General features: G+C 41.3%; 2 protein-coding genes across 9 annotated transcripts in view; one reads left to right on the top strand and one right to left on the bottom strand.

Annotated features, from left to right (window-relative positions):
• Positions 1 to 27627, top strand: rnf32 (ring finger protein 32). Of its 6 annotated transcripts, XR_011691863.1 has the most exons (9): positions 127 to 199; positions 726 to 966; positions 1049 to 1191; positions 2551 to 2708; positions 2944 to 3052; positions 6414 to 6581; positions 7511 to 7768; positions 22714 to 22808; positions 24511 to 24757. XR_011691863.1 is itself a non-coding variant. In XM_071485011.1 (8 exons), the coding sequence occupies exons 1-7, from the start codon at positions 93 to 95 to the stop codon at positions 7739 to 7741; spliced, it is 1065 nt and encodes a 354-aa protein (XP_071341112.1). In that variant the 5' UTR covers positions 1 to 92; the 3' UTR covers positions 7742 to 7768; positions 11210 to 11526. The 6 variants fall into 6 exon arrangements, 5 of the variants coding, with proteins under 5 accessions (XP_071341112.1, XP_071341111.1, XP_071341110.1 ...); XM_071485011.1 differs by lacking the exons at positions 127 to 199; positions 22714 to 22808; positions 24511 to 24757 and adding exons at positions 1 to 107; positions 11210 to 11526; XM_071485010.1 differs by lacking the exons at positions 22714 to 22808; positions 24511 to 24757 and adding an exon at positions 25220 to 27627.
• Positions 8373 to 27652, bottom strand: part of lmbr1 (limb development membrane protein 1) — a 35612-nt gene continuing 16332 nt past the window's right edge. For all 3 annotated transcript variants that reach the window (XM_071485005.1, XM_071485006.1, XM_071485007.1), the window contains 8 exons: positions 23652 to 23741; positions 22444 to 22520; positions 21863 to 21940; positions 17197 to 17270; positions 16821 to 16911; positions 16117 to 16183; positions 11852 to 12013; positions 8373 to 11289 (listed from right to left, as the gene is read on the bottom strand). In XM_071485005.1, coding sequence (XP_071341106.1) covers positions 11204 to 11289; positions 11852 to 12013; positions 16117 to 16183; positions 16821 to 16911; positions 17197 to 17270; positions 21863 to 21940; positions 22444 to 22520; positions 23652 to 23741 — 725 coding nt within the window. In that variant the 3' untranslated portion in view covers positions 8373 to 11203. The remainder of the gene's footprint in view (positions 11290 to 11851; positions 12014 to 16116; positions 16184 to 16820; positions 16912 to 17196; positions 17271 to 21862; positions 21941 to 22443; positions 22521 to 23651; positions 23742 to 27652) is intronic.

The raw sequence follows: 27652 nt of genomic DNA, 5'->3' as shown, positions 1-27652 counted from the left end.
AACCAATCAGAGGCGGCGATGAAGCTCCGCGGTGGTGACGCGATGGGCGGGGACAGGTTACCTGGTAACCGCTCAAACACTGTGTCCATAGGATGGCAATGCGGAAGGTTTGGATTTTAGCTTGTTTACACTTCACTTTGTTATTCTGTTCATTAATGAAAATATGCTAATATACAAACTGCTGCAGATAAATCCCCAGGTTTTGTTCTTATCTCTATCTTCCTTTAGTGTTGTGTGTCGTAGAGTGAAGTTAAATTGCCCCGTTGGCTGTTTATCACCTTCTAGCTTAATGAGATAGCAAACACCTGCGTGGACTGAGCTTCACATGGTTCAATTTACAGCAAAAACAACCAAATATTGTTTAATTTATGTGTAAAATCAAGTTAGACTCCCCTCTTTGTAGGGAAACCAGAGGAAAAGTATAGTATAGCCGAGCTCTGTTGGATTTATAAAGTAATTTCTTTGACACACTTAACTGCAGCATTAGTGAATTATCTTGACCAATTATAGCGTTTCCATTTAGGCATGCAGTAATTTATTTCTGCATTTTGCAATTATTTGGTCTAGACAGTATGTTTCAGAATATATGTGGTTGTATTTATTGCTTTTACTTACCCTGGTCTGAGATAAATAAGATGTCTACATTTGGTGCTTTGCCCAAGTTATTAAGTGAGCAAAGCCTCATTCATCATTTATATAACTGCAGTGATGAACATTCTTTACAGAGCTTGGAGTCTAAATCAAGCAACAAGTTGGTGATCACCTCTGTTGCCTTTCAAGACCATCTCATGCGGAGCCTGCTGCATCCAAATTTCTCATTTTCTGACCCTTTAATGAGATGCAGAAGAAAAGCACCCAGAAATCCACATGCGGGAAGAGGAGTGGACAAGAAGGGTTTGCAGAGACAGGATGGGCGAGACGAGACAGAATATGTGCTTGATCCTGCTCCACCTCCTTTAACATTAGGTAGAGCAAACTTTAGAAATGTCTTGCAGTTTAAGACTTTCATTCATGAAAATCTTACCACCGTATTTCTTCAATCTTTTAGCTCAGAAGATGGGTTTGGTGGCTTCCCCAGCAGAGAGACTGACAGAGAATGAATGGATGCAGGTCAAGGCGAGGTCTGTTCAGCAGGGGGATTCAGCTCAGCCCTGTGCAATATGCAGGGAGGAGTTTTGCCTTCAACCTCAGGTATTCCCCCCAACACAGCAGCTACTGTTAATACTCTTTCTTTCTTTCTTTTTTTTTTCTTAAACATGTTTTCAATGTTCTGTGTCTGTCCTCGGGGAAACCTTTGTTTCCGCATACACACATGAGCACACAAACATGCACACAAAGCCCCCTGCCTGCAGTTCCTGTATGTTCTAATCTGTGTAGACAACTGTACAAATTTACCCATACTGCCTTGGAACTCAAGTGTGACGTGATGATGTAGCAATCAGTGTGTAACTGTGAGGGTCATTCAGTCTTTTACACCTTTCCGATCCCCTTTTAAGATGCCAATCTCCTCAAGAATGCGGGACTAGAATAGGCGGCCTCACAAAGCACAGTTGCCATAGATGCACGTGTAAATATTAGTTTGACTCAGGGAAAAAAAAAAAAGTTAATTAGAGCCTGCTAACAAGGGAAAGTGACAAGAGGGAATCTTTGTTGATTTGGCATTTTCTTGGAAGCCTTCATATTGTAACAATGCCACTGTGCTACAGACTTGTGTTGCATTCAAGCATTAATATGACAATGAAAAATGCTTACAACAGCAGTTGCTCTGAACCAGTTATGTGAACTGCAATCTTTGTCACTCTGTCCAGCTCATATTAATTTAATACTAACAACAAATTATCTGTCATAGATCAGGATTTAAATAGAATGTTCCTCTGCTCTCTATGAAATTTTTATTGCATTTCTTTATTGTGTGTCTGACCTTAAACTGTAGCTTGTACCCTTAAAATGTTCTGAGAAATGAAATTTCTCTCTGGCCTAATGACTTGTGGAGCTCTTGGAAATCGTACACTGCAGGGGGCCCTTTCACTGGTGATGGAGTGTGTGGGTCAGGCCAAAAACAATAGGAAATCAATATGCCTCCCCTCTGCCCTCTAGAGATCTGAGTAAACTGGTTTGTGTGCAAAGCCCCATAGCTGTGGCTGTCTCCTTTCAGACGATAAAAGAGCCCCTCTCACAGGTAGAAGGAGACTATAGTCCAGGTCCCAGTTGGCTTACTGGGGGTCATGCTGACTCCCTCTATCCGCTTGGCAAATAACACTTAAAGGCAGATACACACAGTCACATATGTGCATGAATGCACACAGATTTAGCATGGCTTAAGGCTGACATACACACACCACATGAGCACAGACTTCATATAGTATACTGTATGAGAGCCTTTCTAAGCACTTAAAGAAAACCTGAAAACCAATACACATCCTCATCCTCAACCTATGAAATCTAAACTCTCAAGATTAGTTTAGATGCTGCTTCTTAGTTTACAGCATTAGTGATACTATCGAGTATATTCATATAAAATAATTAACTTATATCAGTGTCCCTTTTCAGGTGTTGCTGTCTTGCTCACACGTTTTCCACAGAGCATGTCTGCAGGCCTTTGAGAGGTTTTCTGGGAGAAAGTGCTGCCCTATGTGCAGGAGGGAGCAGTACGAAACACGGGTGATACATGACGCATCTCGCCTCTTCAGACACCAGTGTGCTACCAGGTAAATGCACTAAGCCAGAGATACAAAGTATAACATTAAAATTTGTTTTAATATGTTTATATAAAGGCATTCACAGTAACTCAAAGTAAGAATTGTACATCACACTATCTCATCAAGTAATTTTCATAAAACTGCAGCATCTACAACCGGTGTTGAAAGAAACTAATGAACATACAAATAGATTATCTAATTGTTGGTTCTTTGTTTGTTGTGGATGTATTTTGTGCGTGTATAGAATTCAAGCATATTGGCGAGGCTATGTTGCTCGAAAGTGGTATAGATGTTTGAGGAAAACAATCTGCCCAAAAGACAAACGGCTGCAACGCAAATTCTTCGAAGCAAAGGTGAGTTTGGACTTCAACTCTGACGTGATCACATCAGGATATTATAGATTAATCATGCTTCTTTTGCCACACTGAACATACATAAGGTCACATTGCCTGTCATCTGTCTCCTCACATCACATTCTCTTCTTACATTTCACCCTGATGTTCTTTTAGCATTTAGTTGGTTTAATAAAAACTGTGACGAACATCACATCTTGAGGGTTGAGACATGGGTCTCAGGGACTCACTGACCCCACTGCTAACACACACACACACACACACACACACAAACACACACCTTCACCTGCTCTCACCCTCTCAAACTCCTTTGATGCTTTGTGAATCATACACTGTTTGTTCACTAATGTGGAGAGAGTTTTGTGTTTTAGTCAAACAGTCTGGGAATTCTAGGGTCAACACAAAAGCACGATGTCTCCTGTGCATGTTTGGGTCTGGTATTCCTTCATCGATCAGTGTGTGTGTAGCGCTGTTACTGGGTTAGATGGGAAAGGGTGAAGAGGTGAAGTTGGCCTGGGTGTTTGGATACTTGACACAGGTTGTCATTTCAGGCTTTGTTCTCTTGTCCATTTCAAAGCTATAAATCATGCAACCACTGGACTCAATAGAGGGAATATGTAAAAGTGGCTGACCAATGGTCTTGAGAACAGCCAGTGGATGGGGTCGTTTGACTCTGAAGCTTGTGTTGCCTTCATGGTGGCTCCCAGGAAAAGGGAACATTGCCACCTAGTGAACCTTGAGGCCTTGGATGACCAAAGATGACATTGATCATTTCTCTTAACCAGATATCAGTTTTTCAAGGATGCAGAGTAATTCCTGATGCAAATTCACCCAATGACCCTACTTTGAAATAATCATAGCTCCAACAATGCTCTGTATGTCCAGTGTCTTCAAGAACAGGGGTATTTATTTCTGTGTGGTGTGTTGTAATCACACAGAGTGCTCCTGCGCTTCAAAGTGGCTGATTTAGCAAAAGTGACAAACGCATGAGGGCCACACTTACAATGTGTTGCAAGGGTCGGAGTGTCCTACCCATCCCCCTGTCAGTCTCCATCATCTCTCCTATAAACCATGCCTTAACATGTCACATAAACAAAGACCCAGCATTTACTGAGCCAATTAAGTCTGTTCTAACACATTAGGCCATGTCCAGGTCCTCATACTCAGGATGGAGTCACAGACGCTGTCAGGCACTTTACATTCAAGTTGTGTGATTCAGTGGTCGTGGGTGGTCATGAGATTGTCTCATATCTTTTGTCACACTGAGGATGATCTTCAAGAGCTGCGAGCTGTGCAACACAGTGCTGAAAGGTCTGATTGACTTGATTTTCTAGGGTAAGACTTATTTGCTTAGCTGACTGTAATGCAAACAGGCGTGTTAGTGCTGGGCTGGAACCTGTGTGAGACGGAGAAACCTATTCTCTCAGCTTTCCTTGTGATAGCAGGAGGCTATAAAGCATGTTTGTACCATGTAGCCCCAGGTGTTCCCTGTGGAAAAAAAAAACATCTACGTATCAGGTATGTTACAGAACTCTTATCAGCTGATCCCGATGCCCAGCTTTCAATTTTTACTTGCTTCGGAGGTCCGACCCTGAGTCAACACATTAAGGGGGACACCACCGACATCTAGATGGATTGCCATGAGATAACGCCTCTGCACTCCACCTCCTCTCCCCCTTCTGTGTCCTCTCCTGTCCCCATCTACTGTGGAGCAAGGCAAAGTTCACCAGAGGCTGTACTGTTTGCCTTGACTGTCGAAAAGTCAGCCAGGCTCATAAAAGCCTCCATCCGAATAGTTAACTGTTGTTTAATTAGTGATAAAAACCTAGCTGTAAAGCAATTCTCATGTGACTGTGGCAGGCTAAGGGATGGGGTTTGTGTGTGTGTGTGTGTGTGTGCGTGTGTGTGTGTGTGTGTGTGTGTGTGTGTGTGTGTCAGAAACAGAGAAAACAAGTACATTTGTGCAAGCAGGTGCAGAGGGAAATGCTACTTCAATTAATGTGTTGCATAACCTTTCCCAGATGTAGTGTATGACATTAATAAAGAGCTGCAATAATAATCATTTAATTGTTCAAATAAGTTTTCAAGCAAAACTGCCAAAGTAGTTTTCACAGTTTTGACATTTTATAAACAAAATGATTAATCAATGGTTTAATCAATCTGTTGCAGCCCTGCATTAATGTACTGTTTGCTGTGATCACATTCAGTTATCGAACTAGAGAAAATGCTCAACGAAAACATTCTTATCACAAGACCTCCTTACTTTGTTGGTTTTTCTGGAACTTTCAGCCACGTCTCATGGCCTTCATCAGTAGGGTTTGCTCAGTTGTCATGGAGATGATTTAGTTGTTATAATTTAATTGTTGTTGCTTACTTTACATGCAGTCAGTTGCATAGTGCCTTTTAAACTTAGAGTATATAAATAGCCCCTCCATTTACTATTGAATATGGTTTTGATATAAACAGTAATATGCATCTAATTGTTGCTTAGCAACAGCTGTTGTAAATGGGGAAAAGACAGATGAATTATGAGATGACAGACACTCAAAGGAGTCTTTAAAAATGGTCAATGTGAAAATGGAACAGTTGACTTGGTATACCAAAGAGGGGAGATTAAAAAAAATAATTTAAATGTACAGAAAAATCATATCTTAGAATCAGGCCTGTAGAAAGATGAGATTGAGTTCCCCAAATCCATCCCTCCTCATAAAATTTGACCATACACCAGAAATAAAGTCCCGAAATGTTTAAAGTATTTGGACTTATTTTATTTAATTTATTCTGTTAGATGTTTAATTATCTAAATGCTTTTTCACACTGACAATTATTGCTCTAAAAGTAGTACATTTTGAATGTTGGTGTAATGTAAATTCTCAAGAGGTGGCCAGAATGCTAATGTGTAGGAACCTGGCTGTGGCTGCACTGGTCCAGAGAAATGGCAGTAAAATTATATAGACACTAATTAGAAGTTATTTCATAGGAGAGAAATTGGTAACTCCATAACACTTCATTTGGAGCGATTAGTAGCTAATTAATAAATTTTCTACCCAAACACTGTGTACAAGACAGAAGAGAGAACAAATGTTTATGTGAGCGTGTATGAAACAGAAAAAGTGTCAGAGATATGTGTGTTTCCATGTTTCCCAGCACTGTCTTCCTTTTCTTACTGGTTTCCATTAATTCTCCATGTTAGTGGGAGACGTGACTGTATTGATCTGGCTGTTTAACAACTGCACCCTGTCAGCGTGCCTCAGCCATTACAATACACACACACAATTAGCCTTCGCCGAAAACACGACTCTATTGTGTATCTGAATGAAACATGCCTCCTTTGTGCCAATAAAATGGTTTTTCTAATTAGTTGCAGGAGTTGAATGACAGCTTTGTCCGATACTGTCACACTGACACGGAGGCTTTTCTGAGTGATATCGACCGCTCCCTGTCATCAAGCAGACGAGTGTTCCAGCAGCTGGAGAGAAAGAGCGTCTCTGAACCACAGGAGAACGACTGGGACCGAATACAGAGCCAGGTCAGAAACAAGACACACTCTGCTGAACCAGAAGCCATTTGTATCATTGAACAGGGCCCTGTAAAATATCTAAACCTAGTCTGATTCTTCTTCACCCAGCCTTGCCTTTCCTTGACATGTTAATGCTTGCATGGGGACGACAGCATCACAGCTGCAATATAGAAAGTACACATCTCTCCTGAGGTGATCATTCACTTTACCAAATGAATGGCAGTAGTAAGGCTAATAATCCTCTGTGTTTACAAAAAACACGAGCCAGTCTGATAATGCACGGCAGGCTTTTCATTGCCTGGACTGCTGCGGAGGAACTGAAAAGACATTAAGATTTGCTGTTCCATAAGGCTCCATTGTTGGCTTTCATAGCAGCTAGTACCATTTTCCATAGAGGGGGTGGGGTGTGTGCAAAGAAGATGTCTTTTTTTTCTTTATCTGGTGTGAAAAGGTTGAGTACAAGGCAGGAGTGGCTTAGCCTTGACATGGAGTATCAAACAGTGAATGAGCTTTCAACACATACCTTGCACCTTTTTCACGGGTGCAAACTCTATAAAGCAGAGAGCAGCTCGATATGAAACATTTAACAGCAGGGCATGTTGGCCCCCAAACACAGGGACCTGTCTTTGGTTAATCACTGGTGGAGCTGTGCGTGTGTTGATTTGTTTTCATAAGGATCACTGGTAAACACGTTATCACCTCGTGTTGGGTCAAACCTGTCAGGTAGTTGCGGATTTGCTTTGGAGTCCTTTCAAATTGAATGGCATTTATTTGAGAAGTAGGGGAGACAAAGTCACTGTTATAACCTGTTATTCAACAGGACAGTTATATATCTGCAAAAAAATATTATTATGTAGATACCTATGCATCTTCCTATATAGACCTCTGTAACAGGAGATAGTTGAAGAACTTATATTGTTTGTGTCAAACTCTGACAGGTTATCCAGAGAGGTGTCTGGGACTGCCCCATCTGCCTGACTGCACTGCACAGCCTGGACCTTCCAACAGAAGCTGGTACATCAAACCATCAACAGCACAGACGAACCGTGCTCCTGTCCTGTTCTCACCTCTTCCACCAGCTCTGTTTAGAGGCCTTCGAGGCCTTTACTGCAGACAGCAGACCTTCATGTCCCCTGTGCAGATCTGTCTACCACAAGAAACTCATCTAAAACAGGACAAAAAGATGATCCCATCTGGTAAGATTTGTAGGCCCAAGTAGCCTGTTCTTGGAGTAAGCAAAAGAGATTCAAGCATTTAATCTTGATCAGAGGAATAGTTTGGTATTTGGGGAAATATACTTACCGTAGTCACCTACTTGCAGAGTTATGGGATGGTCGTTACCACTCTCCTGTCTATATGTTAAAAGAAGCTGAAGCATAAAGAAGGGTACAGTGACTTCCTATAAACTTCTTGCCACCACGAGAGAAAGAGGCAACCAGCATAGACTCAGAGAGGTTACTGTGGTCAACTAGTGTTTGCTAGAACATACTTACAGCACACAACTCCCCATAGAACCATAAGCTGTCATTTTTACATTGTTTGTTTACTTATTTTACCTTTGGACCGAGCCAGGCTAGTGGCTCCCCCTGGTTCCAGTCTTAATGCAAAGCTAAACTAAGCTAAGCTAATCAGGCCCTGGCTTTAGCTCCATCCCTAATGCAAAAACAAGGGAATTGTATTGTTCTTCTTACCCAACTCTCAGCAAGAAAGTGAGTAAGTGTATTTCCCAAAAAAAATCAAATATTCAATTAAGAACTTTATCACCACGACTTACATCTTACAATGACAAATGAAAAGATGTTGAAGCATTTTCTACTTTTATTTGCAAACACATAAACATCAAAAATAACAACATAAATTTAGCAAACTGAGAAATTGTAAAAAATACATTCACAAGACATGTACCAAAAATTACATGCAGAGACCGACTGACATACAGACAGAAATCAAAGCTGCTTCACTTACAGTACAGGCCAACTCTCACCTTTTGAAACCCCCACACAACACAGATATACCATAAAGGCAACCAGAAAAACTTGCTTGGATACAAAATGGACCTGTGAGCTTTCACCTCAGAAGCTACTGCGAGTATGATTGTGATGTGTTGTGAGGGGTGTAATGCTTCCCTGCCAGAGTCCAGTGTTACCGCATTCTGCAGCTGAGTGGATGGAAGCACAACTATGATGGAGATGTAAAACAAAAAAAACAAAAAAAAATCCACTGAGCCATTTTAGTGATTGTAGTTCATCCAGATCAAGTAATACAATCCTTTTTACTTCCACTAAATCATCTGAGAGGTAAAATTCTCTTTTACAAATTTAAAGTATAATCCTTTTTGCTTCACCATATCACTTTGCGCCATTTTGATTTTTCACAGTATCTAATGATCACAATGCTCCAGCAATAAAATAGCGGAAGATAGCAGTATGAGCATGAGATTGCATACAACATACTAGAAAACTAACAAAATTTTCTGCCAGTAAAGAATTAATCTGGACTCTTGCAATTATGTCTTTCAAATTAGAAACACCGTCCTCCCGTTATAGGTACAGCTCACCCTTCTCAGGTCTCAGATTTGCTAATTTGGGAAGATGGCTTCACTATGAGTTATTTGACTGAGAATTGCAAATTTGTCCTTTGATCCAGTCTTTGTTATACAGCAACAACCAATGGCAGATAGCTCTGATGTAAAACATTCCCTGTCCTGAGAACAAAAGTTTTAAATGCATATATAAATTAAAATTTCCTTCCTTCCTTTTCTTTTGTCATCATCATGTCATATTAGTTACCATAGAAACACATGACATCTATAACACCATAAAAACAACATTGTTCGACCACTCAACCTGATCCTAGCAAGTGCTCAAGTTTTATGGGTAATGAACGAATCTGTGACAACATTAATGGCCAAAAAAAAAAAAAATGTACGTTTTATCTAGCTGGCTTTAGACTAGAAACGTGGTGGTGTAGAGGGGATCACAGTGGAACTGTCTAGAGACAAACGATGTACATGCACACCTATGTACATGTGCATAAACAGACTACACAGAACAAGAAACAACCTTAACATTAAGCCTGTGAGATACTTGTCGTATAAGGCATTTAAGGTGGTTCTGGAGACAAAGAACATCACAGTTCAGAAGATTATGCAGCAATACAACGACATGTAAATGGGGCCTGAGTCACCAAGTCTTTCTACCACCTGCAAACTTGCACTTTTTTCACTCATGCATTCTCTGTGAAGACTGTTACAGGTTTGCCTTTGATTTAGGTGTTTATTAAAAAAAATATATGTCCAACAAAATACAGATTGCTTAGTGAGTCAGACCCTCAGTGAGAGCCAATATTTACATCAAAATAAAGCAAAAGAGGTATGAAACAAAATAATATGTACATGTAAATACAATATTTGCAAAAATGACAAATCTGATGAATCTTTCTGTGCCCTGTGAATTTAAAATATTTTTTGGGGATCAGCAAAAATATGATGACTCTTACCATGTGCATAATAAAATTTTAGGAAATACAACCACAGGCTCAGCTCCAAATGCACTAAAGCATCCTGCTCATTGAACTGAAGTGGATAAAACTCCCATATAGTTTCTCATTTGTAGATTAGCTCAAGTCAAATCTAGAGCACCTAAAAAAAACGTTCTTACCCTACTTCATACAAACTAATGACATCATCGATAAAGTTAAAGCGCACTTGAGTAAAGCCAAATAAAAAAGACAAATGATGACATGAGTGCTAAAATCTGAGGCCTATCAGTAACGACGGTGCCAATGCATACAATGTGACCTGTATCGATACCGTGCAGTTTTGCAAACTGGCTGTGATGAGTGTGAAGTGACTTCTTTCATGCTTCACAAAGCACATTTTGTTATTTTCACATTTTGAGCTTAAATCAAAAATGACAAATTGTCACCTTATCATGCCTGTACCAGTTCACACAGCAATCAGTGACCAACGATTAGAGACCATAAACTGCAAGTGCTCACTGACATCGATTACCATGGAGATACTGACATTAGAAAATGAGTCTAACTCAACTGTGGAGATCTATTTACTATGCTGAATACACAGGAGGAACAGGGTGATGGAAAAAGAACCCACTGCCTTTTAGTTTGACGTAAGACTTAAAAAAAGATAGAAGGTGCATTGTTTCACCTGCTGTACCCTCTTGCTTTTGTCTAGTGCAGCTTGATGAGGTTGTAGAAGAATACCAAGTAGCAATGCTGGGGGGGTCCTGAAGCAAGAGACGGGTGGTTTAAAGTCACAGTCGCAGTTGAGGTCAACATCAAGGTCACTGCAGTGATGCCAGTCTATTTCACTCCTCAGTCGCATCCCTGGCTCTGTCCCAGCTTCCATCCGAGATGCAGAGGATGGAATGTCACGAAGCTAAATTGCTCTCAGCCTCCATTTGCAGCATCCGTCAGACACTGCCTGGGTTTATTAAGTTCTTCCAATCCCTTTCACCTTTCAGCAGTCAGGCAGTACTGTTGAAATCTCCCTTTGGCTATGCTAAGGTGTGTGTGTGTGTGTGTGTGTGTGTGTGTGTGTGTGTGTGTGTGTGTGTGTGTGTGTGTGTGTGTGTGTGTGTGTGTGTGTGTGTGTTGATCTGTCGTCCCTTTCACAGAGTTTTCTGATGCCCGTTGGCCGAGAGCTTCCCAGATTCAGGGTCCGTGGGGCTGTTTGACAGTTGCAATTTATCCAGACCTGGGCAGGAGGAGATAAGGGAGAGAAATCTCATTAAAAAGCCTCAGACTTTCACTTAGACAGAAGTATTGATGTGCTTTTTTTCCCTTCAGTCCTTCTGTCTGACATTTTCTAACCCTATCCCACCCTGTGTATCAAACATCCAGGGCCTGTCACCACAAGCCTTTGAGACTAGCCCCATCCTCTGTCACATGTCAGTCCCGCAGCACATTGGATCTCGCTGCAATTTCTTCCATTTTGTCACTCCAGGTCGTGCTGTCTGAGAAAAATAAACACTATCTCTCTCCAAAGCCACAGCATAGGTTTCTGCTGTCGGTGTTTCAGACCAAACCTTTGTGGATTCAAAATTAGGATGAAATTGAGTAGTCAAACGATCTGCTCTCTATTACGAACTAGATTGCTTTCTAGTCTAGACAACATGCATATCAAAGGAAATACTGTTTGTTGCAAGACAATGAAAGAATATGAAGTACTCTCTGGAGATAGTATGTTGTAGTATATTAAAACGGACTAAAAACCTTCAGGATACATGAATGACAAACAGATAAACAGATAAATTTACCTAAGGCCTTGAGGAGCTCTTCCCGTATTGCTGAGGTGAATTTTCTCACCAGAGAAAGTGTTGTCACTACGGCAAACAGCAGGTTGTATGAAAGGACAATGTAAAAGTTTCCCAGCCAATTAAATCTGCCAAAGTCTCCCAACAGATCAAACCTGGTGATACCTGTGAAGAGAGTGACACAACAAATAACTGGTTAGAAATCAAGTTGACACATCAGTCCTTACACAGAACTATGACAATCCTATTACTAGCTTGGTTTGACCTATGATGACTCTTCATAAAAAGGTGTGAGAATTGATAATTGTTTTCCCTGAAGTCCAAATTATAACAAATTCCAGACAATAAACAAAACTCAAAGAAACCACAGGAAGTGAAGTTCCCCCTTGACAAGGTAAGTATTGTGTTCTTAAGCAAAATTCTTTGCAGCACAAGCCTGGGGCTGCAGCAAACGGGACAGTTTAGGAAAGTCTTCTCCATCTGCAGTTGAGGCACTTTGAGAAGTGTCTCTCTAAAGGTCCAGCTCTTTCAACAAGTACAAAAGCTCAATTTGAAAGAAGAGCTTACAAAAAACCAAACAATTTCACATCCATTGCAGTTATGATCTATTAAACTGAGGTACCCCTGATGTAAGGATAATTGTTTCACATTTTGGGTCCAAGACCTATGTGCATCATGTCCATTTTTCAGTTTTTGTCCTATTTGGCCAAGGCAAGAAAGCCACTCCCAAGTCTTCCTCAGATCAAAGTCGTCTGTACGCAAATCCACCTGAGTCAGCCACGAAGCTACTGACACATTGAATTCAAGCAGTAAACACGCACAATCTTGTGTCCGTGACGCAGGGGTTGCACAATTTATAGCAGATTTCAAGAAGAATCAAAAGGTTACCCTTACAAGCAACCTAAAACTGATAAGTCCAGTATATTTAATATCTACTTCTTACTTTTTAGCCTAAATATATAAATATGCTGACAGTGCTGTCATCAAAACATAACAAAGTTTATGTATCTTATTTAATAGAGACAGAAACAAATCCATTCAAACTTACACAAACAATCACTGCACTGCAGAGTTTATGCTTATTTTCATCACTTGACTGTCTTGGTTAGCTACTGCTGTATTGTAAGGACTGTTCCCTATGGAAGTGACTAAGTATAGCAGCAAAGGTGCAGGTGGACATCTCTCTCCCAGGACCTTCAGACAGAGATAAAGGAGCAGTTTCTCCTGCAGGGTCCTCTTAGCTCCACACTGCTAGACCAGTTTCAAACCATCTGTCACAGCTGCTCGCATGCTGCCTGGAAAGCCATCAGCACCCTATTGTTTTCCTGCTTATCCATTTCGGCCTGCCAATCCACATGTTCCCGCACCCTGCCACACAATGATCTAGCTGTACCATTCAGTAACAATGTAATGTAGGGATATAGTTAAGCTGTTGTGTACAATTGTATTTAATGTTACTAATGGTAATCACATCCTTTAAAGGTGTTAATTTTGCATGGAACATTGACCAAGGAAATGAATGCATCAATACGTTGCCCCACAATAATTTTCTATTCAGTCATCTGTGTGCAGAAATGATATTGGGATGTGTGAGACTGAAGAAGCCCTGGTCTCTGGACATTCTACTTCTCCAGTAACATCTTCACAACCTCTGTCGTCAATTAGATTGGCCAATCGATTCAGTGTCTTGAGAGATGTATTTACAGCCGCAGTAAGCAGTTTGCAAGCGTCAAGGACCTTTAACAAAATTGTCTGTGAAGAGACAGGGAGAGAGATGATGGAGACCTCAGTCAATAGAGCTTGCCACTGTGGTCTGGCTAAATTCATTTGTAATGCCAAAGGTTTTGATCTTGCTTTGGTAATTTGAGAAAATCTAATTGGTGGTAAAAAGATTATTGGCATTTGAAATGTCAGGGGTAGAGTGGCAGAGTTGGAGACATTAGCATGCAGCTGGCCTTGCATCCAAGATGCTTATGTCTGATTCATCAGGATTATACGGCACAGCGAGATTCTTTTTTTTTCCATCAATGTATGTGAACCAAAGTTAGGATCTTCATTCCTTAATAGTTTTAAAAAATCTCAACAGAAAAGCATCTGTGACCTATTGTTCTCAATATGAGTTACAAGCCATTACATCAAGGACAAATTACCATGGTGTTGTGTCCTGGTGGTGTGCAGGTTTGAAAAACTGATCATGTAATGGCAGCATCCAACCAGGTATCACTGTTGCATCATCCATCATCTCCTGTCATCTGTCTACGGCATGAGTTCTAATAAGGCCATTGAATGCTCACCAAAAACAAAAGCACAAACCTGTTCGACTGAAATACTTTTTCAAAATAAAACAACAACATTTCGAAGTATATAAACAGTATTGTTTCACTATGCAATACACACTGCTTTTGTTGCAATCCAATCTTAATACAGTAACAGCATGAGATTCATATGTGTGATCATGTACTACCTGTAAGTGGGTATTACTGTCAGGTGGTGGTTGGGGTGATTAATGGCAATAACAGTTGAGTTTTCACTAAGAATCACTGAAGCAGACAAACCTCCCAAAAGAACAAGATGGTTCACTGGGAAAGAAACATTTTTATTTTGTCTGTGGTGACCATAGTTAACCACTGGGTAGACAAAAACCATCAGCACAGTCAGCTGATTTTCTCTTTTGATTTAAATATGATTTTCTTCCACAAGTTCTTTACAGTTATATGTAAAAGTTATAAGTTCAGCCACTCAGCACCATAAAACTGCCTTCCCATTGGGACTGTCCAAACAACCACTACCAGTGTGGGAACTGATTCTCATATTTGGTACAACACTATTTGTCACTACATTGTTAAAACAGACAGAATTCAGCATACTGTGGTGTTGTAGTATACAGTTCCTTATTCTCTTGTACAGTGCATGCTTCCACACTGACACAGAGACGCGCACAAGAAACACATCAACACACAAAAACCTTTCTTGTCTCTTAACATCTCACTTCGTCACACTCAACTCTCCATGTCTCTTTTTTCTATGCTGGGAGGCTTTTTTTCTTCAACTCTGTCTCATGCATTTATTCCTTTTCATCTATTCAGTGTCACAAAGCAGAACCTGTTGATATTTTGTAAAGCTCCCAATGAGTCACTGTATGCTTGCTCCGTCCCATTCTCCTACTCTGTTGGTCTCTCTCTCTCTCTCTCTCTCACACACACACACACACACACACACACACACACACACACACACACACACACACACACACACACACACACACACACACACACACACACACACACACACACAGAGTAGTGCTATTTGAACAGCTGTGCTCTGCACTCTGCATGTTTATTAGTGCCATTGTGATGGTTCTACTCCTGTCATTTTTACCCCTTCTCCCTGCACTCCTTTCTAACGTCACTATGGGAAACTATAGGAGAATTCAACTTGCTAACCTTAATGGTCTGGTGTTGGTGGTGGTACTGAATATGGCTGTGGGGGGGGGGCATTTACTCTTTCTGTTTGGATGTGGCAAGGTCATTATGACACCTCTGAAAATTCAGTTCAACCTACACATATCTTAAAGAAAAAGTTTGACATTTTGAGAAACAGCCCAACTCTTTTCCTCGCTGAGAGTTAGATGAGAACATTAGTACCACTGTCACTTGCAGAAAATATGAAGCTACAACCGCATGCCAGTAGCATGTTCAGCATGAAGGATAGAAACAGGGAAACAGCTGGCCTGGTTCTGTACGAAGGTTAAAAAAAAAAAAAACACCTACCAGCTCCTCTAAAGCTCATTAATTAACACGTTTCATCTTGATTGTCTAATCTGTACAAAAACTGAAAAGTATAAACAACAAGTTGCAGTTTTATGGGAGCTTCTGTGCAGGACTATTTCTTAGCCTAGCATGGTGACTTTACTTCTTGATTGGTCTTTCCTCGGTTTTTGTTCATATTAAACAAACAAGATGTAACTTAACTGGATTTTGTTACATTGAGACAATGCCAGACTAGCTGGTTTCCCCTATTTCTGGTCATTATGCTAAAATAAGCCAAGCTGAGCTAACTGGCTGCTGTCTGTAGCTTCATACTTAGTTGACAGACATCAGATTGTTATTAACTTTCTCCTCTAACTCCCAGCAAGAAAATGAAAAACAATTTCCCCAAAATGTCCATCTATTGCTTTGAACATTTAATCTGTGCGCACAAGGTGTAAATAAGGAAATTAGCATGTCCACACTCTTAATACAGGCAGACAAACGCACTCCTGTACTCACCTAGGGTTCTGGACATCACTGGCAGGGCTGAACTCAGGACCAAGATTGACACACAGCAACCAATGATCTAAAAATCAGAACAGATAATCAAACTTCAAATCTCTCAAGCACATAACATACGGGTTTTAAGGGAGGACTTAAAACTTATGAGAATTGGGAGGAAATGCACCGATTGCACCATCAGTTTCAGCCGTGACAAGGCCACACATATACACGCACACCACTTGATGTTAAATTGGTTCCACATATTGTACAATTAGTACCTCTGAAGTTGCTCATTACCAGGTTCTCTCCATTGTCCTTTCAAGTCCTTTCACTGGAGCGTCATGGCTAGTTAACAAGCCTCCCCACTCCCAAACTCATTACCAAGTGAATGGTTGCCACTATGGGCCAAACAGAGCACACATCCTCCACCCCCCATCACCCCCCAAAAAACTCCACTCTCCCTCTGATGTACAAGAAAGGAGCTTGCACTTTGCCAGTGTTTGCGCAACCCACAAACAAATATTGGACAGATCAACTAAAGCCATTGAGGGGCCCCGAGGAGAACATTAGCGAGCAGTAGGAGTTCACAGTAGAGAGGAAGGCGGGAGAGAGAAGGGGAAAAAGAGGAAAGAGATGAAACACAGGGGGTCCCAAACACATCAGCACCTTAGGAGTAATCTCAGCACCCTTTCGCTCACTTCACCCCTCCCCGTCTTTACCGTTGTCATGGTTGTGTCATCCTTCCTGGGAGTGAGTCCCTCAAAGACACGCAGGCTGTAGAAGCCAACGACAGAGGACACCATCAAGTAGCTGTTGGGCAAATCAATCAAGGACCAAAAAACACTTCTCTGCTGGAAGCAAAGCAGCTTCATTGAGTTGTCTTTTCAAGTATCCCAAGTCTGCACCTTTTCACCAATGATAAAAGGTGACGAAACAGCAGAACATGTCTTCCGGAAGGTGTCCGGCTGAACTATGTCCTGGATAAACAAAGCTGGCTGGACAATGTTGCTCTTGGCCATGGAGCATGCTACTCTGGCCACAGACAAATGGGGGGGGGGGGGGGGGGGGGGGGGGGGGGGGTCACTAAAAGGATACAACATGAGGATGATCTCCAGCACCGCTTGAGCTACGCCAAATGTGGAGAGAGAGGTGTTCCCGATTCCTCGGTCCTGGATGATGGAGATAGAGACAGAAAACTGGGTTAGTCAATGTCATCACACACAAATCTTATATGAACACATCACAAATAAAAAAAAAAAAAGAAAATGGGAAACGACAGCACTGCAGGCAGTTGCACACACATGCAATTACAGAAATCCTGCATAGTAAGTACGCGGTGCATGAAGAATTTCCCCACTTGAGAAAGACAGAATCAAATTGGCAAAGTAATGAATGGAACAAGATGAAAGAGGCTCTTTTCAAATCACTGTCGATCATACAATATGTGAACAGGTGTTCAAACAAAAACGGCACATTGCTTACGGTAAGAAGAGTGTACAGGCTGAAAGCACGCCAAAAACATAAAAACAACAAAACAAATACTTCAGCAAACATACTAGACCCCCCAGCCGCCCACCCTCCCCAAACACACACACACACACACACACACACACACACACACACACACACACACACACACACACACACACACACACACACACACTCTCTCTCACCTCCCCAAACCCCTTTTGAAAGTGGAGCAAGAGAAAGACATTCATCTACATACACCACACATACCAAGCATCTTGTCAACTGATAGGTATTTGCTTTTGTTGCACTGGACACCAATGTTGATCACTTGTGTTGTATGGGGCACGCACATTACTACACAATATGTCTGCAGGTAACACGTGACCAGACTGCTCACTGTCAACATATACAAGTTAGAAATAATACTTATTTAAACTTCACACTGCATATTCAGCTCTTGTTTACTGTACAAGACCATATACAGATGCACCTGTACAGTATGTCTCCAATCAGCGTGGTATACAACACAAATGAATAATATAAAGCCTATTACATTACAATCGATAACATCAATTCACAATGTTTACCATTCTTGCCAAATACCAATATATATTACAGTTGCACAGTATATATTTACCACTGTCGTACTTTTATTATTTTCAGTTTTTTTTATTGGATTTTATTTCTTCTTAACCACCTTGAGTGTCCTTATCTTGATTTGTTTTGTAAAAGAGCCTGAAGAAAAAAGGAAAGTCTGGCAGGTTGTTTCATGCCTTTTTATGCAACTGTCATCCCTGGGAGCTTACTGCAGAGCCATGGTGCAGTGCTCTTTCTCTCTTACACAGGGAATTAGCAGACAGCATCTGATGTCATTTATTAATGGAGGGCGGGCGAGCATGCATTAGGACTGTGTGTGTGTGTGTGTGTGCACTTGCAAATGCGTGTATGCGCACACTAAGGACAGCTAGCTTTCACAGTGCGCCTCCTTTCAACTCTTTACTTCTTTTCATTCCAGTAGCAGGAAGGGTGATGGAGTGTGTGTTTGTGTGTGTCAAAGAGACGAGGGGGAGGGTGGGGGTGGGGGGGGTATATTTGTCTGTGCTGCCTGCCACAGCTCAGTCAGCAGACACATTGCATTTGTGCAATACCTGCACATTGGCATGGTTGTCAGCACCACTCACACACACACACATACAAACCTACATCTTGTGTTGTGACCATCTGACCTCAGGTGGGTCCTGTGAGTAATGGTAGCTTTTCCGAACTTAATTTTTTTTATATTCAAAAAGAAGGTATATATTTTTCTAGACATACAAATTCTAAACCAAGATGTTCTTATACTTTCCATGTACCTTTTACAAAGTCATTACTCCCTCCTACTCCTGGTTTCTTCTAACCCTTGTCCACTTGCCCACCACATAATTCCCCCAGCTCTCACATATCTAACAAGTAGGAGAACAAACATGCATTAAAGCTTCTATTAACTCTATGTATATAGTCTGAATTGCAACGATACTCTCCAACCCATATAGCAAAAACTGGCCCAACATATGCCTGGGTCTCCGGCCTGAGTCTGTCCCATATACTTACAGCTCTGGGCAGAGTCTGGCTGTTATCCTCCGAATTTAACTTACAGCCAGAGGATTTTCTGTGTGTGCACCAGATTTGGTCCAGCTGTTGAAGTAGCATCTTACAATCATGCTGTATATGGGCCAGATTCGGGCCATGGAACTGGGAGTACACTGGGCCAGAACAAAACAAGCAAGTGGCCCAAATATTGGCTGGATTTATTTTGTTGTCTTGGAAGGTGATCGACACATGTAACCCTTACTTTCAACTGGGCTATGGCCTTGATCAAGAGGCATCATGTGACATTTATAACCCACTAGGTTGAAACCAATTTGCCTAGTTTTGTGACAAATCAACAGTAGACAAAAAACCTTGGTACTTTTATCCTATATGGGGATATAATTAAAAGGCTAGATATTATTTTAGTAATTTGTAGCTCTAATTGTAGAGGTTGGAAGTCTTATTTTTTTCTTGCTGTGCACCATATTTTCATAGACACATTTATACATTTTAACATGGGAGTCTGAGTCAGAAATACGAGAGATTCCAGAGGCACATTCTCCCATATAGTTTGCTCCAATACCACCATATTGTGGCCGTTTCTTTAGTCATTTATAATTAAAGCTACAAGTCAAGCTAGGACTTTTTACTGTAGCAGTTTCATGTTTTTAATTCTACTTTATCTTGCCATAAAAATGCCATCGTCATTTTTTCTAATTTCTTAACTGTAGACCTATGGACATTTATTGGCAAAGAGTGCAACAACGTTATTCCCACTGGTATATTCACTCTCACTTTAAGACCATCTTGTCAAGTTTTTTCTTATTTGAAGAATGAATTTCCCATAATTCGTTTTTTATTGCCGGTGTGCGAATTGATGACAATCTTGAGATGTCTGTGGAATTAAACCTTTCCATTTGGGCTCTAGACTCAAGCATCTTTGTTACAGATTTCAATATTTATTCATAGTGTTTGGTATGGCCAGAATGGATGTGGCTGGACTTCTTGTATACAGATATACAAATAAAAATTAGGAAATTGTTCTAATTCGTTATTTTTGCCTCAGATAACCATTGGGGAAAGATGTAAACAGACATGGAACGAGGGGCATCAGACAAGTCAAGAAGTCGTGGTTAAGGTGCTTATGTGAGTGAAACTCTGAAGGTGCTTGAGAGAAGGGCAACTTTAGTGAGGTGAAAATTGCAGTCCAGTTGTAGCTAATTGTCTATTTTACAAAATACAGTGTCAAGTGTGGTGGCTGCCAAACAGGAGGGGCTGCAGTAACAATTTTATTGGTCGCTCTTAGTGCTTGTTCATCAAGCTGTAAAACACTGTGTCCTTTGACAGAGGCAACTCCAGTCCCCCCCCCACTCCTTGTTGTTCCTACAGCATCTTTGCATTCTCTTCTTCTCCATCCACCTGCTTCTTCCTCTTCATCTCTCATTGCTCTTCATCACCCTCCTCCACCTCCATCCTCTGCTCTGTAAAGTTGAGCGGGGCTCTGCTCAGTATGCTAAGGACTACAGAGGGATGCTTAGTTAGAAGGGAAGACAAACATTGACAGGGCACTTCCATTGTGCTCTTCCCCCACAACAATCAGCACATCAGGGTCTCATTTGACTTTCCCACAGTCTCTTTGCTTCGACAGAACCTCATCCAGACCTCAAACCAGCCGTCCTCTCCACTTCTTTATATCACTTTCCCTCCCCTGCCCTTATCTCCTTCCAGACAGAGTGCAGGTAACTTTGAGGGAATTTCTGCGCTAGAGGGAAGGAGTTTGACATCTAGAGGGTAAGGTTAACAGGTGGATAGATGGATACCATATCAATATCGATTATTTTGGAGGATAAGACCCCCCTCCTTCCCTCCCTTCTCCTTATAGTGCAGTGAGATCAGAGGTGTGGCTTCCATCCAGCTCAACAAACGCATAAACCATTTAGTGGGGCCACACTGTCAGGGAGGACAGCTTCAACCTGCATGACAAGTGTAATTTGGGGGATTTTCTGCAACGCGTCATGCCAAAGAAAACATCTCTGCTCAATAAAATAATTGGAATGTTGAGGGCAGCTCTGTCAGTTGCCCGCAAGACGCGAAATTAAATGAGGGAGAAATAGGATACATTATGTTGCCCCCTTTCAGACAAGAATGCAACCACAAACGCACACACACGCGCGAGCACACAAACACGCGCGCAAGTGCACACACACACGCGTGCGCGCACCTCTGTCACTGCAGATGAGAAGAGATAAGGAGAGCTTAAAACACATTGCATGTTAGGCGGAGATGTGAATCTCTGAGAGCCATTCCACACGCAGTTAGTCTGCCTCACAGTGAGAGCCCTTCACCTGGCCCTGTCTGCCTTTGCAGAAGGGAGGAAAAGCAGCTTATTCACCCACTGTTGACTTGAGACACGTCGCTAGCTCACTGAATCTGCACACTGCTGTGAAATGACTTTCAATGAGCTTCCAAAACAAAACCAGAGGCACAAGGTTGGGGCCTGATTAACATCTGGCGGGGCCTTTTCTTCCAGCATGCACCTGAGCATATCCGGAATTTGACTTATGTCTCCGCCAGGAACATGGCAGGTCTGTGTTTTGTGTGTGTGTGTGTGTGTGTGTGTGTGTGTGTGTGTGTGTGTGTGTGTGTGTGTGTGTGTGTGTGTGTGTGTGTGTGTGTGTGTGTGTGTGTGTGTGTGCGTGTGCAGTTTAGACAGCAGGCTTACTGTGGATCCTTTGGGCATGGCAGTCTCATCCACTAGAAGGTAGAGGATATTTAGTGCCACCATAAGAACAGAGATTGTCTGCAGACACAGAGGAAGATAAAGATTTGTTTACACATGGTATAATTATAAAAAGATTGATCAAATCCCCAAAGTATCCGGCGTCATGATATAATTGAATTGTAGGGGCCTTGCTGATCCTTAAGTATGGTAATGCATAATAACCATCTTGTGATTGTTAACTGTTCCAACATTAAGCTCCTCAAAACCTGAACAATGTGGGGGTTGTTTGATGCACGTGCCATGCGTCTCACATGGCCTTTCTGCCTTATCTAACAATATCAGACGGCGTAAATAGTATTCCCACACTATAATCTATTGAAAATCACAGTTGTTGCAGGTGGCTATTCAGCATTGTCTTAAACAGCTATTAAACAAAAGTGGTTTCCCCACCCAGACACTGTGGGAAAACTGTAAGAGGATGGGCTTTGAGGTGCACTGTTAGTCCCAGTGGCCACCAGCCAGGCTGTATACGCCATGAGTAAACAGTTGGGGCTTAATGATAGGTCAGTCTCGGCACTCACCGTTCCTGCGAGCAGGATCAGCATCACTATGGGATACAGCAAGTTCTTCTCCCAACCTGATGCTTTCTTTCTTCTCTCTGGGAGGAAATGAGAGGGAGGCAAAGTGTGAAGTTGTTTGTCTTCAGAAATATATGTAGAGCCAACTCTTTAATAGCAAGATTCAATGATGAACTAATCTCCTCCATTACAAACCACTTTCCACCACTGGTTAATTAATATGTTCATCAAAGACAAGTACTAAAACCTCAAACCCTCTGGCCTTATTTACAGGGTTTGTACAGCTTGGTTTGGTAAAACATATCGTGAGTGTGTGTACCAAACACAACCTCACCTCTCATCGCAACCCCTGGCCCCCTCCCTTCCAGGTAATATACATTTCATAACCTTCAGAAATTATGCTTTTCCTCTTTAATTAACCGCACTCATCACTGCCTTAATTAGTGGAAACAATAATAAATCCTGGATAAAAAGAAATGCAGCAAAATTACTTCTGTGATTTATGTTTTGGTCAGATGTTTGGTGTGTGTGTGTGTGTGTGTGTGTGTGTGTGTGTGTGTGTGTGTGTGTGCATGCGTGCAATGGGCAACTAATGTGTCTCACTCTTCCAATGCCAGATGAAACATTTCAACTTTATCTCTTCCATCTTCATCTTATTTCCACAGATCATCAGTCATGTTTGTAGACACTGATGACAGCCTGTAGACCTCATGCACTATGTCTTCTGTTATGGACATCCACAGTCCTCTTACAATATGCATCTGACTGCCCTCTAGTCCTACCATATTGACTTTCTTTCTCTATTTCAACCTTGTTAGTCCTCCTTATTCTCAAAGTGCACCCACCCTGCCTGCCCGAGAAGTTTGCCAAGTGCACTTTATATGCACCATCCTTCTAAATTAATGACATCACTAAAAGGCTTGCTACAATATAAAGTTTGCATCTTGTCCAATATCCTAAGTGCCTTTGTGCTCTCCTCCCCCCACCCTGCTCCCCAAAAGGCTCAAGCCTCATTTATAATATCCTAAAATGGATGGAAAATTATCAGGCTGTTCTGGTCCAAGTCCAAATTAAGAAATTAAGGCAGACAGAGAGAAAGCGGCTGCCTGTCAGCAATATGTAAAAAGCTAATTCCTTTGGCATATATTTCCAAGGCAGTTCAAGGTTTTAAGACAAAGTATATCAGACGTGTCAGAAAAACAAACACTTACCCAATTTATTTCTCTGATTTCTAATATTGTCCAATTCTTTGTTGAGCTGGTGAGCAATGCTTCCTCGAGTATAAGTGTGTGAGGACGATCCTGCAGAAAGAGAAATCATTGAAATGAATTAAATGATCGGATGTTGTCTAGGGCTGCAACTACCAATTACTTTCATGATTGATCAATCTGAAAATTGTAACAATAGTTAAGTCTATGAAAACAGTCCAAAACCCAAAGATATTCAAACTTGAAAATTGTCAAGTTGAAACTGTTTGGCTTGTTTTCTTGATGAAACAACCAAAACAATTAAATAGCCAACTGACTTTTGTCAGTCGACTAATTGTTTCAGCTCTCATGTTGTTCAAACAGATCAGATACTAAAGAGCCAGTTTCATATGTTATATATATATATATATATATATATATATATATATATATATATATATATATATATATATATATATATATATATATATATATGTATATGTATATGTATATGTATATGTATATATGTATCTGGCAGACCACTGAAGAAACTTTTTTGTTCCCCAAACATTTTTCATACAACAATCAGAAAAAATAGAGCATGGTGTCCTAATTAACAGGATGTTTACTTCACACTCACTTACCCCAGCATATGGTATTTGACTTATCTTTATTAAGCAAGCCCATCAAAACAAGTAATCCTGCTCAGAACATAACAATGTGATCTCAAACAAGTAAAAATAATCTCTTGTGTCAGGAGCTGTCTAGCACATGCCACAACTGGTTGAGTGGGCTGGAGAAGACAGCAAGGGATTCTCCAGGAAAACCACAAGGCCAGCTCATTTAAGGCTAATTTATCTATTTTACTCTGTTTTCCTTCCAGCTTGACGCACTAGCGTAGAGGCCCCTCAGAGCCAAAGTGGAAGAGTATCCATTTGCATCCCCTGGGGTGATTGGCAGATCAAGACCAATTAGTTCAGTGTTACAGTGTTACTAGCGTGCAATAAAAATACCATCTTTCATCTTTGTTACAAGAGTGAGGGACCAATCACTTTGATCAAACCTTTTTCTTCCCTCTGTCATTATGACACGCCCTGTCTGGATGGGTTTAAGTAGGCAGAAGAGGGAAGATAGACGGGGAGAGAGAGTTAACCGTCTTGTCTGTGCCTTCGCAGATACCTGTCCCGGGATCTAAGCAGGGGAAAGTTTGAACCCTCCGAGCAAATGCAGTCACAACACAACAGGAAATGTCACGGACAGTTCAACAGCTCTTTTTCTCCAGAGACGAAGTGAACACTGAACTGCCTTGGGGTAGCCAAATCTGCTCAGCCGCAAGTGAACTAATCTATCACCTATGTGCACAACATATCCAAACATGGCCTTACACATCACCAAGCACAGATAAATCATTGATCAAATGAAAAGTAGATTCCTAACAGCCATGAAAAATTGCAGCTCAAACTAAAAGACAAAGAACAATATCATCACTTGTTCCAAACAGAAGGGTAAAATGGTGAGAAACTCGACTGCAGTATCTTCAATGACATCATTCTATACTGAAGTTAAATATATCCTTCTCCTTCTGCTGGCAGCATCAAGTAAAAGACTGAGTTACAGCGTGGCAGAGATGCTGAGTGAGGCTTCTGGCAGCCAGGAAGGCCCAGAGTAATTCAACGTATCCTCTCCAACCTTCACCACAGCCGAAAAATTACGTCATCTACAAATATGCTAAACACCATGCTGAGACAACAGAGGCACTGGCAAGGTCATTGTGCCGCATAGCATCTGGACAGGCGCTCTGTTGCTCTGATATCAGCGGATCAGGGTCTTGAAAGGGCAGTGTGGACAAGCATGTGTGCCACACTGCCTGTGCTGCAGTGTATTTGTGGACTCTTGTTAAGAGATTGTACTTTGAGAACAGCTTCTCAGCCAAATTACCTGTTGAAATTACAGATACAAGTCATTGACAGGGTACAGCCTGCAGTCATTAGGCGTTATAGCCTGAATTCTTCAAAACAGCTGAGATTATTCATCTCAAAGATGCTTTACTAACTTAAGATCTGTGGCTGGAGTGATTTTAAGTATCTTTCATGTTCCTTGAACCATCTTTAAATCTGTGTGCAATGTGGCTATAAAGAAATGCACCAGACCAGAAACTGGTGATCCAACGTCAGATATGAATTAATTACACATAATATATTATAATGCCACAACAGCCTGTTTCATGTTTACATTTGAGAGTCCAGAATCAACAAATTTGGGTATTTTGGCTTTAAATAAAACTGAAACAATTAATCAGTTATAAAAAACTACTGCAAATTAATTTTATGTCAATCAATTAACTGACTCATTATTTCAGATCCAATAACCAAATCAAATCCAATTACCTTTTCAGTCTGGAACAACTTCACATTTTATAACCTTAGACTAAAGGCTCTCAAAAGCAGTAAAGAAGGGGTGCACAACTATGTAAGCAAAATGTAATAATTGTTTCTTGTAAGTTGAGTGTTAGCAGCTTATCTAGAAGTTTGAAGGAGCGTGTCTATAAACATTTTACTTATTAGGTTCATCATGCCCGTGACAAAGAAAACAGACACGCATGTCCAGTCAGGCAATTCAAGACACAACCTTCTGATCTGCAAGATTTAAAGCATCAGTAATGTCATTACCAATGGGCAATTGCACGTAGAGGGAGTACAATAAAGGCCCAGATATATAAATAAACTGATGCATCAACTGATGTGGCTCAACCGTGCACATCTACAAACACAAACTGGGAAGAGGATAATCTGTTCGAGGAGCTGGATGCACAGAGAACACAGGTGAAGCAAGAAGACGGCATTGCTCACCTCTGGAGTGTGTCCTGTGAACTGTTCCTGAACTGCCTTCTACTCAGCACTCGCAGCAGATCAAAGGAACACCACTCTAGCCTTCAGTTTCACCTATGTGTGAGCACGGACGTTGAGTGTGTGCATGTACGTACAGTGTGTGCATAAAAAACATTCACGTCAACATCCTCCTTTGCCTTTAATTCCCACCTCTTTAACAGGCAAAATGAATTGCAGCATGGCCTTAGTGCACACACGGAGATGTTGACCACTGTTTTGTTTTTTTTCGCCACACAGTGACTTGTAAAGATCAAACAGTCTTGGGGATGATAAGGAACAGATTACAATTATTCTATCATTTAGTTCAAAGCATTGCAGTGTGGAATGAGCCCTAAGGAACCATACGCTTAGGTGGCAGTCTATGGAGGAGGCCGGCGTAGCATTCGAAAACAAGCATTATCAGGGACTGATCTCCCTTACCTCCCTGGTTTGAAAGGACATTCATCCTCTTCATTTACTCGCATCTGTACACTTGGTTGCGTGCTTGAGTTAATATTAAAGTAGGTTTTGGAACCTGGCCCAAATACTTCCTGCTTTTTCAGATTATTCAACGTCAAACAAGGAATTTGGGAACACAGAGGGTGGGACATGAAAAGGAAATGCAGGCTAAAAGAATAACATCTTCACCATCCTTAAACTCTTTAAACGTTCCCTTTGTGCCCAAGTCCAGAGAACAGCACAGGGCTCCTGGTTTCTTTTCAGAAGCCAATGAAAAGTCGCCGCTCTTTAATGTCCACAGGACAAAGCCAAAACTTCTTGTAAAAGATTTAATTTCCATCCTATTACCCAGGCTACAATTCTAAGCCTGACATTAAATGAGGCAATCATTTCGCCAGCAGTGACAGTGCCACTGGAGTGTCTTAAATGGATCCTTAAAAACTTCCTAAACATAAAATATGGTCCTTGCCATGGTGGCTGCTTTGCCCTAAAGCAGAAAGTTATGAGAGTAAGACAGTGGTAGAGAAAGGCTGGTGTCAAGTGTGTGTGTGGACTTTTGTGATTGTCTGTGCATGCATGTGTGCGGCTGTGCGTGTGCCTGACTGAATTTTCAATCCTAATTGATTCCAGTGTGGCATGCTCCATCACACCCAATAGGGCAGTCAACCCCTCCCCTCCCCTATAATGTGCCAACACGTC

This window comes from Trachinotus anak, unplaced genomic scaffold, assembly GCF_046630095.1.
Source record: "Trachinotus anak isolate AG129_WGS33_773 ecotype Australia unplaced genomic scaffold, CSIRO_AGI_Tana_v1 ptg000009l, whole genome shotgun sequence".
Taxonomy (NCBI): domain Eukaryota; kingdom Metazoa; phylum Chordata; class Actinopteri; order Carangiformes; family Carangidae; genus Trachinotus; species Trachinotus anak.
This window is presented reverse-complemented; position numbering and strand designations above follow the sequence as displayed.

What these genes read in the sequence shown, in the direction of transcription:
- rnf32 (XM_071485010.1), top strand. Translation starts at nt 164, where the DNA reads ATGCTAATATACAAACTGCTGCAGATAAATCCCCAG. An exon ending in TGCTGCAGATAAATCCCCAG is followed by an intron (nt 200 to 725) that starts GTTTTGTTCTTA and finishes CATTCTTTACAG; the next exon opens with AGCTTGGAGTCTAAATCAAG. An exon ending in GGGACCGAATACAGAGCCAG is followed by an intron (nt 6,582 to 7,510) that starts GTCAGAAACAAG and finishes AAACTCTGACAG; the next exon opens with GTTATCCAGAGAGGTGTCTG.